Raw genomic sequence first — 17,208 nt, forward strand, 5'->3', positions numbered from 1 at the left:
AGGCCCATGAATCGTTGATTTATATAAAAGATAAATAATAATAGCCTAATAATGAAATGCTTATATGCCCGTGTGATTCGAAAATAAAACCGTTATGAAGGCTTGAAGAGGACTTTATATCATATAGCCTAATATTATGGATCAGAGCTATATAGTCAAATAATAATCATGTAGGGTAATAGCCTATACGTTCAAGGGGGTTAATGGGTCTAAATGTATCAAAGCTCGTTAGCTATAATATAAAGAGAGTAGGCTATAAGCATATATGCTCTTGACTGCTTAATTGTTAAAGAAAATCAAAATATCAATCGCAATTGCTCATTCAATGTGAGCTTCACAAGACACGAGATCGATATATTTATATATTATAAAGTATTTTATAGTTTTTTCGGCGCAGTGATCGACTGACAGAGAGAGATAGAGAGAGAGAGAGAGAGAGAGAGAGAGAGAAGAAGGAATCACACAGTTTCGAATGCTAATGGGGGTGGACGAGCAGAGCTGCGGGCCAATGGCGTGCGCGCCGACCTCCCATTGGCTCCCGGGGAGGTCACAGCCTCGCCCCGCCCCCCGACCCGCTCTGATATGGGAATGTGACTGGCGCCAGTCCGCATCACAGTCCTAACGGCCACATCTCATTAAGGACCGTGCTGCGTCTCACTCAGTCAGTCAGTCAGTTCAGTACCGCCACACCGGATCAGCACCACGTTACAGAGACTCCGTGTCTGGAGATCTGTCTGTCTGTGTGATTGTTTGTTTGTTTGCTGTCAGCTGATCGCGGGGGAGAGAGAGTGAGAGACATTTCAACAGGTATACATTCGGAGCTGTGGGAAACGTTTTTTATGGACTATATTCTGTTGTTATCGGAATGCAGTGGAGTGGACACTATAGTCTGAGGCAACTGTGTGTCTACTACTAGGCTCTCTTTTTTAATTTTGTTTACTTTGGTATTATTGGAAAGGCCGCTTCTTCGACAGAGCTTATATTTATGATTGAATGAAAACATCCCCAAGGAGACGTTTATTTTTCTTTTAAATGGAGTAAACATTGCTGGACCTGCAGCGACATTGCATTGATTTTTTCTTTTTTGTAACACATATTTTATTTATTTTTTCCTGTCATTGCAGGTGGCCTATAGCTAAAGGACAACACCAGATTTCGGGATTTCTTCGCTTTCTCAGCAGAGGACATTTCTGGACAGTAAAAATTGGGGGAACCCCGCTGCGTCAGAAAGAAAAATTGACATTTTTTGGAGGCTTAATAATAATAATAATAACAAAAACAATAATAGCATAAACAAAAACGATTCAAGGCGACAGTACGGAGCCTCCGTACGGAGACAGCTGCTTCGCCGCCATGGAGGTCGCGGCCGCCGACCAGTCCCGGTGGATGGCGCACCACCACGCCGTGCTGAACGGCCAGCACCACGGGGACACGCACCACCACGGCCCGCTGGGCCACCAGTACATGGAGCCCATGGCGCCCCTGTTGCCCCAGGACGAGGTGGACATGTTCCTCAACCACCTGGACTCGCAGGGGAACCCCTACTACGCCAACTCCCGGGCAAGGGTCACGTACAGCCAAGCACACGGTAAGAAAGATGAGTGAATGTGTGACAACAATTATTTTATTCTGCATGCGATGCCCCCCTGCGATGCAGCGAGGGACAATCTGACACTGATGATATAATTCAAGCGTAATTAATATTTCTACTATTTCTAGTATCCATATCTATTTGAAAAGCCTTTCAACATGGCGAGATAAACAACATCATTACAACAACAACAACAAGCTATTATTTGCGTGTGTGTGGTTAGTGATAGGATTGGGTATCGACTCTATAGTGCCTGCTATAGGGTTTCATTCAGACATAGTGCAGACCTGCAGCTATCTATTCTATCTATCTATCTGTGCTGACTGTCTGCAATGCGAGAATCATAGAGGGGAATTTCTAGCAAATGACAGAGAGAGGAAAGGGAAGTATGTCATTTAACCCGCTCTCCGTTTGGGGCAGGGGTTCTGGGAGAGAGAGAGAGAGATAGAGAGAGAGAGGCACTTCCCGCCCGGATACAAAATAAAAACCCTCAAATGTACTAATAACAATCTCTAGTCCGACATCCATACGGCAGATGAACAGATATAAGCAGCAGCGCATTATAGGCGAGTGAGAGCTGGTTTTATTGTCCACTTTTTTTTTTTAAGGCCTTGATCTGATATATTATTTTCGTTATAGCGGCTCTTGTTTGTTGTACATCCTGTACATGGACTATATGCTACTTTTATAGGATATGAGAAAGAAAAATATTTTATATTATTACTATTATTATTATTGTAGTCCGTGCTACGTTAATTAATCAATTGGATATTCTAATTAAGACGTTTAATCTCCGTGTCACATCTTGCGCTGAGAAATACTCAATGTCGGACTTGAGTTTGGGATATTCAACAGGTGAGGAGGAGAGTTAGCCTGCTTGCTCGCGACTTGCTGGATTTGTGCGAAAACTATAAAACTAAAAAAAATATATAGGCTAAAAAACACCGATCGCTTTTTGTGCTTTTCCAGCTCGCCTCACTGGGAACCAGGTCTGCCGGCCTCACCTCATCCACAGCCCGGGCATCCCGTGGCTGGACCCCGGCAAGGCGGCCCTGTCCGCCCACCACCACAACGCCTGGGCGGTCAGCCACTTCAGCAAGCCCGGCCTGCACCCCGCCAGCTCCGGCTACCCGTGCAACGGCGCCTCGGGCGCGGCGCCCTCCTCGCTCACGCCGTCCTCGCACTCCAGCCCGCACCTCTACAGTTTCCCCCCGACGCCCCCGAAGGACGTGTCCCCGGACCCGGGCCCCACGTCGCCCACCTCCACCTCCACCACGACGTCGCGGATCATGCAGGACGAGAAGGACTCCATCAAGTCCTACCAGGTCGGCGGCCCGGCGCTCACGGACCCGCACGGCATGAAGATGGAGAGCTGCAGCCCGCTCCGCTCCAGCCTCGCCTCGATGAACGCCCAGACGCCGGCCACGCACCACCCCATCCCCACCTACCCGAGCTACCCGCTCCACGCCCCGCACGAGTACAGCGGGTCCCTGTTCCACCCGGGCAGCCTGCTCGGAGGCTCCGCGTCCAGCTTCACGCCCAAGTGCAAAAGCAAAGCCCGGTCGTGTTCAGGTGAGCCCAGAGTTTCACATATTTTACCTAAAAATGTGAATATAATATATATACAGGCCTATAGCGTTTATACTTGAACGTTAACGGCATTTATATACGCACTTCATTTGAAACATTTAATTGGTAGGCCTACAAAATATATGCAAAAAAAAAAAAAGTCCCTGTGATATTTTATTTCGTAAAAGTGTTGAACTCGACCGTGTTTTATATTATAACGGCTCGTATATACATGCGGCATGAAATGGTTGATTTATTATAGCTTACTTTCCATATCGGGTTATATATATTTTGTGCCTGCGGCGCTCTCTGTTGCAAACTTGTTGCAGCGACTCGTATTATCTTTATCCCATCTTCACCCACAACACCACTTCACTTCAACGGTCACTTGTGTGAGGAATTTAAGGACTAAATCAGGGTCAACCATCCAGTGATTTGACATCGCGTTGTTTGGGGACCAGTTTGAACACGAGTGAACCTTTTTTTTATAAATATTTAGCCTATAGGCTAACTATAGGAAATGTGTCTTTATATGGAGAATTCTATTTGGATCTATTTGTTCTTTAATTCCTACAACACGTGTTAGTATAGGCTATATGTTTAAACACATGTTTAGCCCATTACCACGACGTTTAAAATGGATGATGATGATTCGTGCCTCGTTTGAATTGTTTTTCCATTTTCCTCATATATATATATATATATACACACACACACACACACACACACACACACACACACACACACACACACGTAGCCTTTAGTTTATTGGGTTGGGGGGGCTTTAGAAAACGCAGGAGTCACGACGGACCGACGCGCTGGCTCCTGCCATATCCTGTATACCTCAGAGTGAACAAATCACGACCTCCTCACCCCCCCCCCCCCTCCACCCTCCCTCCCACCCCCCCAATATACTAAACAAAGCCCCTTCGGGACGGGACGCCTCGTCACAGACGGCAGAGGCCTGCTGTTTGTGTGTTTAAGCATGGCCTTGGCGCGGCGGCCCCAGAGTGGAGGGAGAATGGCGTTGGGGGAATCGAGTCCATCCGTGGTGCATTGCATGGGCTCGCATTCTATACTATACTAAGATAAATAGAACAATACTCCGGTGGTGCAAGTGTGGCCTATTACAGTGTATACACCGTTTCTATAGGTTTAAATGGATCAATTATAAGAATTATATATAATTATAGAAGGAGTGAGTTGATATAGAGGAAATCCTTAATTGCTATATATGCAGGCCATGTCATTTTCTCAATAATAATTCCTATATTATTCCTATTGCACATGGAAGCGGATATGATATTTGAAACACAGCTCAGACCATGCATGGGGGCATTGTGTATATATATATATTTTCCTATCAGTATTAACCTTTTTAAACAACCCTTTGTGACACTTAATAATATAAAGTTCACCTATATTGTGAAAGGTTTTGACAGGAGGAGTCACATGGCAGTGCATGTGACAGATCTCTCTCCTGATGTATAACTGTCTAATTATATGAATATATAACCTTCTCATTATTATTCCAATGGCATTTTTCTTTCATAGCCGCTGTGTGTGTGTGTGTGTGTGTGTGTGTGTGTGTGTGTGTGTGTGCGCGTGTGTGTGTGTGTGTGTGTGTGTGTGTGCGTGCGTGCGTGTGTGTGTGTGTGTGTGTGTGTAAGTGAACGCCAGCTATTGTAAGAGAAATGTTACACAGTGACATTTAAAAAAGGAGCCGGCTTGAATCACCAACACCACCAACATGTTGGTCCATTAAAAAGGAGTCTCTTATCTGTCGGAGCTGAATGTTGAGCCTGACGCTATAACACAGTGATTGACTGTTGTATTAAATGCCACAATGACATTTTAGCTGTCAGCACATACCTGACTAGCAGTGCGGTTTCCTGTTGAACTAACCTCAGAACAGAACCGAGTCTCCCTCATGCTCACCTATAATAATGCCCCCGTTCCCTGACCCAAAAAAAGAAAGAAAGGCGGTGTCCTGTGACCTGTCTGTGTCCTCCATAACCCCCAAACCCTCTCCTTCACCTCACCTCACCATCTTCTATAACTCATTTCCCACCCTAAGACATTGCGCAATATGTGCTCCCTCCCTTGAGGTGCTAGTAATGATCTTGCATATTATAATATACTTCTCCATAGCTGGACTTGTGAAATAGTGAAGGGAGGTGACTTTACAGCACAGCACAGTGAGGGCTGCGGCGCATACACTTCAAAAGGAGCCCGCCATGCTATTGTTCAGCCCTGCAAGATTCCATTTGTGAGTTTAGGGTGGGACTATGTTGGGTGTCTCCTGACATTATAATAGGAATAATGAGATGATGCTCCAGGGAGAGAAGAGAGAAGAGAGCAGGGACACTTCATGAATTAAAACCAATTCGTTTATAGAGCCGCAGCCCTGGCTGAACCGGAGTCAAACCTGCTTGGGAGAGAGAGAGAGAGAGAGAGAGAGGGAGAGGAGAGAGAAGTAAGAGAGCGTGTTTGGAACACCTCCTGGTTTTCACGCAGCTTTATAATGCTAACACGAAACATGCAGGGTGAAAAGGAATGGACCCCGGTCGGTATAATATCCACAACAATGGAGCTGCAAGTCTGGTCAGCCTGGCCTGGCCTGCGCTGGCTGGCTGGCTGGCTGTGGCGTCCATTTGAAAGCTATGTTTTCATAGCATGAAGAGTTTATATTATATATAGCCGGGAGAATTGCATGCTATAGCCTACCTTTTCAACAACATTGTCCCGGCACATTTAATATACCAACATCATCACCACCAACAACAAAACACACACTAATGTTTCCTCTGGTGGTATAATACCACCATATTTAACCCGTTCTGACCTGAGATCAGATTCATACGAGGTTTCCACTGGACACACACACACACACTGGTCTGATTAACCCATTCTGACCTGAGATCAGATTAAAAAAAATGTCAGTCGCTCTTCGATTTTTCAAAAATAGCAGACCTACAAGCTCGTAGCGCGCCACTCGGTGGCGCGCTATGAGCTTGTAGATCTGCTATTTTTCAATAGCTAAAGCATAACATGATGCCAACATACCAAAAGGGGTTCCCGGTCAGAATGGGTTAATAACACCACCAACAACACACACACACTAATGTTTCCTCTGGTGGTAGTGGCGCCCTCTATACATACACGCTGATGAATAATGCAGGCCTGATTTGATGGCATGTCTCCTTCATCCCGGTGGACACCTCTGGACACGTTTCTGGCATGTCTCGTTGGTCTCTCCTTCTCCGCGCCGCAAGATCGGTTTACACGGAGGTGTCCGTGTCCTCCACGCGGTCCCAGCCCAGCCTCCAACCAGAGAGACGGGCGTTGGATGGTGGGCCCGGGTCCAACAACAACGCACCTGTGCTTCTGATATATTAGGACGTTGTGTCGTGCGGACGTTCTTAGAAACGAACGACGACTTCATATTACAGCGTTAACCCATTCTGAACGGGAACCCATGTTGGTGTCCGCATCATGTTATGCTTTAGCTATTGAAAAATAGCAGATCTACAAGCTCATAGCGCACCACCGAGTGGCGCGCTACGAGCTTGTAGGTCTGCTATTTTTTGAAAAAATCGAAGAACGACTGACATTTTTTTTAATCTGATCTCGGGTCAGAATGGGTTATAATCAGACCAGTGTGTGTCCAGTGGAAAACCTCGTATGAATCTGATCTCAGGTCAGAATGGATTAATGAAAAAAGGGCCGGTCGCTTTTTTTTCGATCACGGTTCGGTTGGCCTGCAGATTCATGCTGAACAGCTGTTGCGTTGCGTTGCGTTGCGTTGCGTTGCGTTGCGTTGTATTGTTGTCGTTATTATCATGATCATTGCATGTTAATTATTGTCTCCTTGGTTGCATGCATGCATGGTGGTTGAAATGTGTTAATTATATAAATCTCCCTCATGTCTTCCCCCCCCTTCCTGAACTATACGCAGAGGGTCGCGAGTGCGTCAACTGCGGCGCCACCTCCACCCCGCTGTGGCGGCGGGACGGCACCGGCCACTACCTGTGCAACGCCTGCGGACTCTACCACAAGATGAACGGGCAGAACCGGCCGCTCATCAAGCCCAAACGCAGACTGGTGAGTACCCTCCTCCTCCCCCACCCCAACATGCCCTTTGGTCTGAGAGAGAGAGAGAGAGAGAGAGAGAGCACAAAGCCATAGTCACCGTGGCCAGAGGAACAATTCCAGGAAAGTTATATTTTCCCTATGATCTTCCTGGAATTGTTTGCTTGCGCCTCTCACCCCCCCATCCCCCCCCACCCGGCGACCCCCCCTCCCCCTCCTCCCCCCTCCTCCTCCTCCTCCACGGCCCCGTTACAATACTGCTACTATTGTCATTGTTATCCCGCTATCATTATTGCCTCTATATATTCTGATACTGTTACTGATACCGATGTCCATGCTGCAGCGTCTGTTAGCGGCCGCGCTGCGTCTGTTAGCATCACGCCACACGGGGGAAGAGCGTTGGGTTGGCGAATGGAATGGAGTCTTATTTATTTGGGGTCTTAAATTACCCCAGGATGTGACTGACTGACTGACGCTGTTGTTGGCACTTTATAGCGGGCGCGTGCAACGCATCGCTACGAGCACCTCAAGGAAAAAAGGCACACTATATTTTTTTCTGATTTTTTTCTGATTACTGATTACATCATGGGGTTGTTGATTGAGGCGCCACATGTGGTTTTATAGGCTCAGGGAACGAACGTTTTAGAAGGCGTGTGTTCTGAAGGGTTGTTTTTGGAGTGGCCCCTGCATGGCCCCTGGTCCCGGCCCCTGGCCCGCATGCATGCAGAGCTGCTCATAATTGCTGCGTTCGCACCTAAGAGTTGCGGTTGTTTAATTTTTTTTAAATTATATATGTTTATTTATTTATTTAACCGGAACAAAAATAGTCTTGTGTCTTTCCTTCTAAATTGGTATAATAGCTCTGGAATATAATATAATAAAATAAAATTGGTGACATCAAATTTAGTATCTCAATTATGAAACCACGACTATAATATTCACTCATAATACTAACTATACTGTTGTATATAACTGTGTTATATAATGTGCTATTTAAAAAAAAACTAAGTGAGTTTAGAGACACAATGTTATGCTATTGGTCAACCAATGACCACCAATAACTGAAAAGAAAAAAGACGAAGGGGAAAAATGACTACCCCTCCCGGCATACTTTTATATAGTTTTATTACATTTTTCCGAATTTCAGTTTTAATTTCAGTGTGAAGTAGAAATTACTGTGATTTCTTTTCAGCCAGACCCATTTAATATATAGCCAATAATAATGAACATGATTAAATGTATAGCCTATTTTCCTCATCATTGTTTAACTGCCAGCTCAAGAAGAGGTGATGATATTTTGGCAGATATTTCGGATGGGGAGGCAAAAACCTTAATGCATGTTCTTAATCCTTGACTCTGTAGTCCAGGGATATTCAATTGGCGGCCCGCGGGCCACATGTGGCCCGCGGAGCGCCTCCTTGTGGCCCCTGTAAGAATTTTGAAAAAAAAAAAAAAAAGAAAAAAACTTTTTTTTTCTTTTTTTTTTTGAGAATAATAATAGGGCTAATAAAAGTTACAGGTATGGTTTGTGCAATATTAATTGTGAGATTACCATAATGACAGTAATCATTAAAGGACCACTTTTCAACCTATCTTCATATAATAGGTCCTCACTAATAATCATGATAAAATGACACGTTTTTTTCTACTCGGTCTGTGTCACATAGGAGGGCTGTGGGCAGTTCAGAAACCCACAGTGACATCAATGGAGAATCCAAGCTAATAGAAACGGCAGGCTTTCTAGTCCTGAAAAGTTGCGAAAATGGAAGCCATCATTCTCACAATAATAAACCCTGTTAGGGTCCATTTGGTTCCATTTGTACACTCTCAGAGTTACAGACCCATAAGGGTCCATTTGATTCCAAACCATTTCCCTGGGGACCCCCTGGAACTGCCTCAAGGACCCTGGGGGTCCCCGAACCCCACTTTGGAATCACTGCTCTATGTAATGTTTGTGTGTGTGTGTCCGTCCAGCTGATGGTCGTTATTGTCAAAGCAATGCTGCTTATGCACTGTCAAATAGGTCTAGGCCTACATCTATTCTAAGGTGGCATATACCTGTATAGACATATTACCCTGCTCATTACTGTGCGGAAATATACATAAATCTTCGTGTTTGAGCACAAAAAGCATTTTGAGAACCCACAAATTTCCGCGCTTCGCGCGCACACTGTGCGGCCCCCCACACACAATCATTCTACAGTTGTGGCCCCCGGCCTAATCTAATTGAATACCCCTGCTGTAGTCTGTATACTGCCCATAATATTATAGCCCCACTGTAGTCTGTCCCCACATGTTTCCATGAGTCCCGGTGGACCGAGGTGGCCGAGGAGGACATATTATAGTCCCACATGTTTCCATGATTCGGCCGGTGGCCCGCTATAGCTGGACGCTGGTGGCCGAGTTGGACAAGCATTTTTTCGGCTCGAGTGTTTTCAGCGTTCTGTTCAAAGGGCACCCAGTTGTTTCCTATCCGGATATCTGCCTGGCCCTGATAAGGAAGCCAGGCGGCCGGGTGTTTCCGCCTTCAACATTTCGTGCGTGCGTGCGTGTGTGTGTGCGTGTGTGTGTGCGTGTGAGTGAGTGTGTGTGTGTCTGTCGTGTCCCTGCACTAGGCAGGGCCAGGCCTTAACATACTGTAAAAGCGATTATCACAACATACTGTGCAGTAGGACCCGTGTGTGTGTGTGTGTGTGTGTGTGTGTGTGTGTGTGTGTGTGAGAAGAGAGAGAACGCGCACGACTCACGAGGAGGGCGCGGGGAGGAGAGGGGAGGGGAGGGGAGGGGAGGGGGTGATGGCGCGGTTAGGGATTTGGAAAAATAAATGGATTTATGTTCGTCGCCTTGTTTTGTCATGCTCTCTCGCTGCTCGGCGGGGCAGTGGCACCATCTTTATGCGCTGGAATGTGTTTTTGGTTTTGTGTTTGTTGTCTTGTCTTCATGTCTTTATTATTATGATATTATTTGCATATATTATATAGTATAAAGGCCTTATATAGTCGGGCTTTGTATGTTCTCGTCAAGGTTATTAGGCTCTTCCAGCGCGCAGTGCGCACCTGAAATTAATTACAAATATAAAAGCATGTTGCAGTGCTGCATGCTTTACATTGCGTGCGCGGTGTGCCCCGGGGGCGTATATAGTGCATGTAAAAAGCTAATGTTTCTTATTATGTGTGAAGAATTGATCCGTAATGGACACAAAAGGCGCATTTTGCCCAGACAGGACAGAACGCACTATGCTGTGGCCTTTTACGCATCACATCGGGGGTGGATAATATATTCCCCATGACGCCTATATAGACCTGTATATTAATTAATGTAGAGACAATCAAGACTTATACGGCCACATTTTACATTTATTCTAAATTAATGAAATGTGACTTATTGACATGGCTTATATAGAGACAGAATGAAACGGGTCGTTTTTGTCCACGCATGGTAGAATTATGTATATCTAGCCTAGCTGTCCACATACAATCCACGATGTGAGATTATCGCGCAAATTGGAAAATGTGATCTGTGACTTCAAGTGGGGCTGGCTGGCCATAAATTCCGCTATTAAAGCGCAATTAATTCAATCGAGACTTTTAAATAATTTCATCAGTCCAACTGGCGCTTGCTTTGATGTCGTAATGTTTAGGCTTCAGTTCAGTGTGCTGCGTGCGGTCAAAGTTTAAATATCATGCTGATGCTTTATTTCACTAATAGCGGAGGCCTGGTCCCCCCCCCTCCCCTCGTCCCCCCTCCCTCCCTCCATCCCCAACTCCTGAAAAAGACGCTAGAATGTATTTTTTATTAGGCATCTATAATGGCGTCAGTCTCGTAAAAAAAAAACATAGATATGAAACGTCTGTTTCTTGCTGCGCCATATTAAATAACAACTAAACGGTCGGTCACGGTGTTCGGTATCAGAAATCGAATCGTATTTGTGTCAAGTTGAGTTGACTGTCCGGTCTGACCTCCTCTCTCTCTCTCTCTCTCTCTCTCTCTCTCTCTCCATGCCATATCTAAATTAATAGGCATGTGAATGTCTTTTAGCCTATATACAGTAGGCCTATATATATTCACCGGGACATATCCATATGTATGTGCAGCTCTCTCAATTTCAATTCAGTGGAAGCTTTATTGGTATGAGAAAACATATACGTTTACAATTATTGCCAGTAAGCAGAAGTGGGACAAAACAATCAAGATACAACAATGCATATAAGGCTATATGAATACAAATAAATATTTAATATAAATAGGAATAAAATAAAGGCGTTTGCACCTTTTCTAAACAAATCGTATTGTATAATATGGAACATATATAGCCTCAAATTGCACCTTCTTAAACTAAACGTATTATATGGACCATATAACCTGCTGTGAAGCAGTTCACAAAAAAGTTTACCTAACTTTGCTACTAAAGGGAAAACATGCACATATTTGACTATTTTTCTAGCACTCTTTATTCCATCTCTCTGTTTGCTGTGCTTGCTCATGTGTTTATTTTTATATATTTTTTTAAATATTATGCTATGCCGTTGCATTGTCTGTAATATAAGGAAGCCAAACTAAAATATAAGTTTTACTATACCTGTACACAAAGATGTAACAATAACCCATTTAGACCTGAGGTCGATTCTTCAAATGTCTTCTGAAAAATCCCCATGTTTCTATAATGTCAGTGGTTCTATAATGTCAGTGGTTCTATAATGTCAGTGGTTCTATAATGTCAGTGGTTCTATAATGTCAGTGGTTCTATAATGTCAGTGGTTCTATAATGTCAGTGGTTATAATGTCAGTGGTTCTATAATGTCAGTGGTTCTATAATGTCAGTGGTTCTATAATGTCAGTGGTTCTATAATGTCAGTGGTTATAATGTCAGTGGTTCTATAATGTCAGTGGTTCTATAATGTCAGTGTTTCTAATGTCAGTGTTTCTAATGTCAGTGGTTCTATAATGTCAGTGGTTCTATAATGTCAGTGGTTCTATAATGTCAGTGGTTCTATAATGTCAGTGGTTCTATAATGTCAGTGGTTCTATAATGTCAGTGGTTCTATAATGTCAGTGGTTCTATAATGTCAGTGGTTCTATAATGTCAGTGGTTATAATGTCAGTGGTTCTATAATGTCAGTGGTTCTATAATGTCAGTGGTTCTCAAACTGGTTCAATGTCAAGGAAGGAGCCCCACAATTATACGTAATTGGCTGCCGACCCCCGTCTGAAAACATGTAGTTCCTGCAGGGGAACGTTCGCTCTGAAAGAATATACACATAAATTCAAAGATTTACGCCATGCACATTTTCAAGATTTTTCAAAAAAATATAGCAGACCATATACACAAGCTCATAGCGCGGCACTCGGTGCATGCCGTGCTATGAACTTGTAGATCTGCTATTTTTCAAACATCCAAAAGCATAACATAATGCTTATAGTTGACCCATTTTGGGGCGGGATCCCATTTTGGTGTTAGCACTATGTTATGCTTTAGCTATTGAAAAATAGCAGATCTACAAGCTCATAGCGCGCCACCGAGTGGCGCGCTATGAGCTTGTAGGTCTGCTATTTTCTTTTAAATCGAAGAACGACTGACATAGAAACATGGCTTTTTCAGAAAACTGTCATTTTCAAACAGACATTTTTTTTAGAATCTGATCTCAGGTCAGAATGGGTTAAAACACCAAAAGGGGTTCCCCGGGCCGGCCGCCCCGAGAATGGGATATAAAGTCCTGCAACCTTGAACCTTGAAACCTCCAATGTGTCTCAATGTCTCTCTCTCTCTCTCTCTGTCCCATAGTCGGCGGCGCGGCGTGCTGGCACCTGCTGCGCTAACTGCCAGACGACCACCACCACCCTGTGGAGACGCAACGGGAATGGAGACCCCGTCTGCAACGCCTGTGGCCTCTACTACAAACTGCACAATGTAAGTTACAGCTATAGGCCTATATATATATACTCAGATTTGTATTTATTTATATACTTAAAAAAGAAAAGTGCCACAATAATGTATAGAAATACTCTGCTATTTGAGTAAAGTTGAGTTGAGTAAATTATAGTAGACATATTGGCATAAAACTGTCAAAAAAAAAACAGGTCACGACATTGCGTTGTGAGCTTGTAGATCTGCTATTTTCGAATAGAAAGCATAAAATAGGAGCTGGCAAATAATTGTAACAAAGAAAATAGGCTACAATATTTAGCGTATAGAGTATATATCGTATATATAGCATACTGTATATAAAAGTACAAATGGAAATATAGTCAAGCAAATTAAATACTTGAGTAAATGTACTGGGTTACTGTTGATGTGCGGGGGGTGGAGGGAGGGAGGGAGGGGGAGGGGGCGGGTGGTTACTGGTCAAGGGGGCGGACAGCTCGCATCGATTTAGAGGCAGCGAGACTGCAGAGCGCGCGGCGGACACAAAGCCCCTCGCTGCTCAGCCTGTCAAGCAGAAACCCGCCGCTGGGTTTTCTTCACCCCCTGTTTTATTAAACCATCTCCGTATCAATGGGGGGCGTGGCTCCCCGGAGAGGCGGGAGGGAGGGGCTGGGACTGTCATTCAGCGTTTGTAAAAAACGGCGTCGCTTTAGTTATACAACTAACTGTGATGCTAACGGTGTCTGAAACGGACGGGTGTCCCTTTTTTTTAAGGCTGAATGAATGGGGGGGGGCTTCGGCGTGGCTTCTCCCCAATCCCCATGTATTCATATCGGACCGATGGGGTTCAAAGGATCTTATGAAAAAAACAAAAAACGAGACAAAAGCCCTGCACAGAATCGCTCGTGTCCTGCGTTTTAACGCAGCGATATATGTAAATCTGCTTTACGACATTTATTGACTTTTTTTGATGGGGGTTTATTATTAGGACCAGATCAGTGGATTTCAGCCTTTTTCGTATCAAGGCTAATTTATTTATTTGGCTTTTGAGCCAAAACGGACCACCGTTTGGTGCCTGAGATTTAGCCTCTCAGGACCCAAAACCTTTAAGATTCTGTTATCGTTGGATTAGATGATGTCCACAGTTCCATGCTGTATTGATGTTGTTATACCATATAGGAGAGAAAACAAGGCAAACATTGATTAAAATAACAATTATTCTACATTCTCTAATTGTGTAGACTTCTTTTCTATATAGTAAATTAAGTAATGCAGATGTTTAACAATAATTTAACACTTTTACGAGCGTAAAATGTTCTATCTATAAGGGTCCATTTGGTTATACCAACTCTTCATCATTTATAGCTGGGGACCACCTGGAACCCCCCTCAGGGACCACTGGTGGTCCCCGGGCCACTGGTTGAGAACCACTGTGCTAGATCATTTACGATATACCGATATAGTAGCAAGCATTTAATGCTAAATTGAACCGTTTTCCAGGAAAACGTGCTCAAAGTGTATACTCTCATAATTGTATTTAGCAACTTAAACCCAGTTGACTGGAGTCCCTCAGGGTATAGTATTAGGGGCCCCCATTCTCTTTCCCTTTAGTCTACATATCTTCGATGAAAATAGCAGATTATATACAATGCGTTATAGATTTGCCGAAATGTATATGATTTGCCAAAAATGTATGATCACCCAAAGAACAGGGATGCTATATATAGGGTTGAATTGGTTATAATACCAGGAACTTAGACCATAACACCGTCATGTTCTCTATGCTGTACGCCTCTCTCTCTAGTCCGTGTCTCTCTCTAACAAACCCACCTTCCTCTGGGTCACCAGGTCAACCGGCCCCTGACCATGAAGAAGACTTAGACCATAACACCGTCATGTTATCTATGCTGTACGCCTCTCTCTAGTCCGTGTCTCTCTCTAACAACCACACCTTCCTCTGGGTCACCAGGTCAACCGGCCCCTCACCATGAAGAAGGAGGGCATCCAGACACGCAACCGCAAGATGTCCAGCAAGTCCAAGCGCAGCAAGCGGGCGGGCGACGGGTTCGACGAGCTGTCCAAGTGTATGCACGACAAGTCGTCGCCCTTCGGCGGCGGCGGCGTGGGGCCCCACGGCGGGCCCCTGGGCTCCCACATGGCCCACATGGGCCACCTGACGTCGCCCTTCAGCCACTCGGGACACATGCTGCCCACGCCCACGCCCATCCACCCCTCCTTCGCCCACCCGCACCACCACCACCACCACGCCGGGCACCGCTCGCCCGTCTGGGCCGAGCCCCACTGAACTTATGCCTCAACGCGCCCTCTCTCTCTCTCTCTCTCTCTCTCTCTCTCTCTCCTTACCTAACGCCACCCTCACAGCGCCGGCCTCCCGTCCACAGAGCCCCTTCCCCCACGAACCGAACCTAACCGAACCGAACCGAACCGGCCCATTTTCCCCCCGACGGTTGAGTGAGGAGTGAGCGGACATGTTGTTGGTTGACTCGATGTCCAGCGGGGCTGAAAGAGGAGAACTCTCAGTTTGGACGCCATGTTTCGACGTCTGTGTTCGACAAGAAACCTCCCCTCGCTCACGGACGGGACAGAGCGGGACGGGACAGGGGAGGGGAGGGGGGTGTGTCGTTGTTACAGGACTCTGTCGAGAGTGAAAAACTGTAAGAAAGGGAGTTTCTTAAAGAGAGAAAAAGGCCCAGCTTGTGGAGGACTGTCTGTGAGAGGCTCACAGCAGCAGCAGGAGGAGGAGGAGGAGGAGTGGACGCTGTTCGTTCGTTTTTAGTTTTGCTTATTTTATTTTTTTACTATGTCACTTTGGTACCCACCTCTTCTTCTCGACGCAGCAGGAGATTCACGAGAGGTCCTTAATTAATAGAACCACTTCTTCGTTTGTTCGTTCACCTCCAGATTAAAAAACTCGTCACACACGTAATGTACGTATTATGCCGAGATGCGCGGCGCGCGCCACCTCTGGTCGCTCGGTCGGTCCGTCGGTCGGCAACAGAATGTTTCAGAACCGGGGAAACGTTTCAGAACCGGCCCGATCTTTTTGTGGCGACGTGCACCTCATTAGTTGCGTTATTATACCAGACAGACCCCCACAGACTCCATTACCCACAAACCACTGCTCCTTTCACATGCTGGATTGTACAACCCCCCCCCACCACCACCACCACCGATGTTCACCCGTTTTTAATAATGGACTTTTTCTGGAGAGAAAAAAAAAGACGCAAGTAAAAAAAATAAATAAAAATAGAGTGTTTATAAACGCTTAATTGCTTATTATTGTTATTGTTATATTTGATGTAATAATTATTGCTACGATAATTTATTTTCACTCTTAAAAGCTTCGGTCAAAGACACATGGAACCCGTTACGATGTTAATTTCATGGTTATGTAAAGAGAAAAAGAACACTGACCTTATCTTAGATGAAATGTTGTCCCTGAGCTGTACCTTTGGATCGTTTTTCCATCTCACAAAAATTAAAGGAAAATAAAGTTTAATATTAAAGTATGAAACGATGTGTCTGCCTCCGATGTTTAGTTTCTCCCTCCCCACACGCATACACACACACACACACACACACACACACACACACACACACACACACACACACACACACACGCACACACACGCACACGCACACACCAGAGATCAGACAAAACCTTTATTTTTTTTTAAGTGAAGAGGTCCTTATAGTTAAAATCATAAGTGATATCAGATGTATTAACCCATTCTGAACGGGAACCCATCTTGGTGTTAGCATCATGTTATGTTTTAGCTATTGAAAAATAGCAGATCTATAAGCTCGTAGCGCGCCACCGAGTGACGCGCTACGAGCTTGTAGGTCTGCTATTTTTGAAAAATCGAAGAACGACTGACATTTTTTAGAATCTGATCTCAGGTCAGAATGGGTTAATCAGACCAGTGTGTGTCCAGTGGAAACCTCGTCTGAATCTGATCTCAGGTCAGAATGCGTTAGGCGCATGCATGGCGCCCTGTGATCCCTAAAGCGTGGTGAATGTAGTCTGTAGTGGATCGGATCTGGCCCCGGCCAGCCGGCCCCGGCCCTCCCC

The 17,208-nt window shown here is 45.1% G+C and overlaps 1 protein-coding gene across 1 annotated transcript; it reads left to right on the forward strand.

Moving 5' to 3' along the window:
• The first annotated feature begins 942 nt into the window (after positions 1-942).
• Positions 943-15,687, forward strand: gata2a (GATA binding protein 2a). Its single transcript, XM_080775693.1, has 5 exons — positions 943-1,588; positions 2,561-3,163; positions 7,119-7,264; positions 13,035-13,160; positions 15,085-15,687. Exons 1-5 carry the CDS (start codon positions 1,354-1,356, stop codon positions 15,418-15,420), a joined length of 1,446 nt encoding a protein of 481 aa, XP_080631819.1. The 5' UTR covers positions 943-1,353; the 3' UTR covers positions 15,421-15,687.
• Positions 15,688-17,208: the final 1,521 nt, after the last annotated feature.

This window comes from Protomyctophum bolini (genome assembly GCF_963924005.1).
Source record: "Protomyctophum bolini genome assembly, chromosome: 2".
Lineage (NCBI taxonomy): Eukaryota > Metazoa > Chordata > Actinopteri > Myctophiformes > Myctophidae > Protomyctophum > Protomyctophum bolini.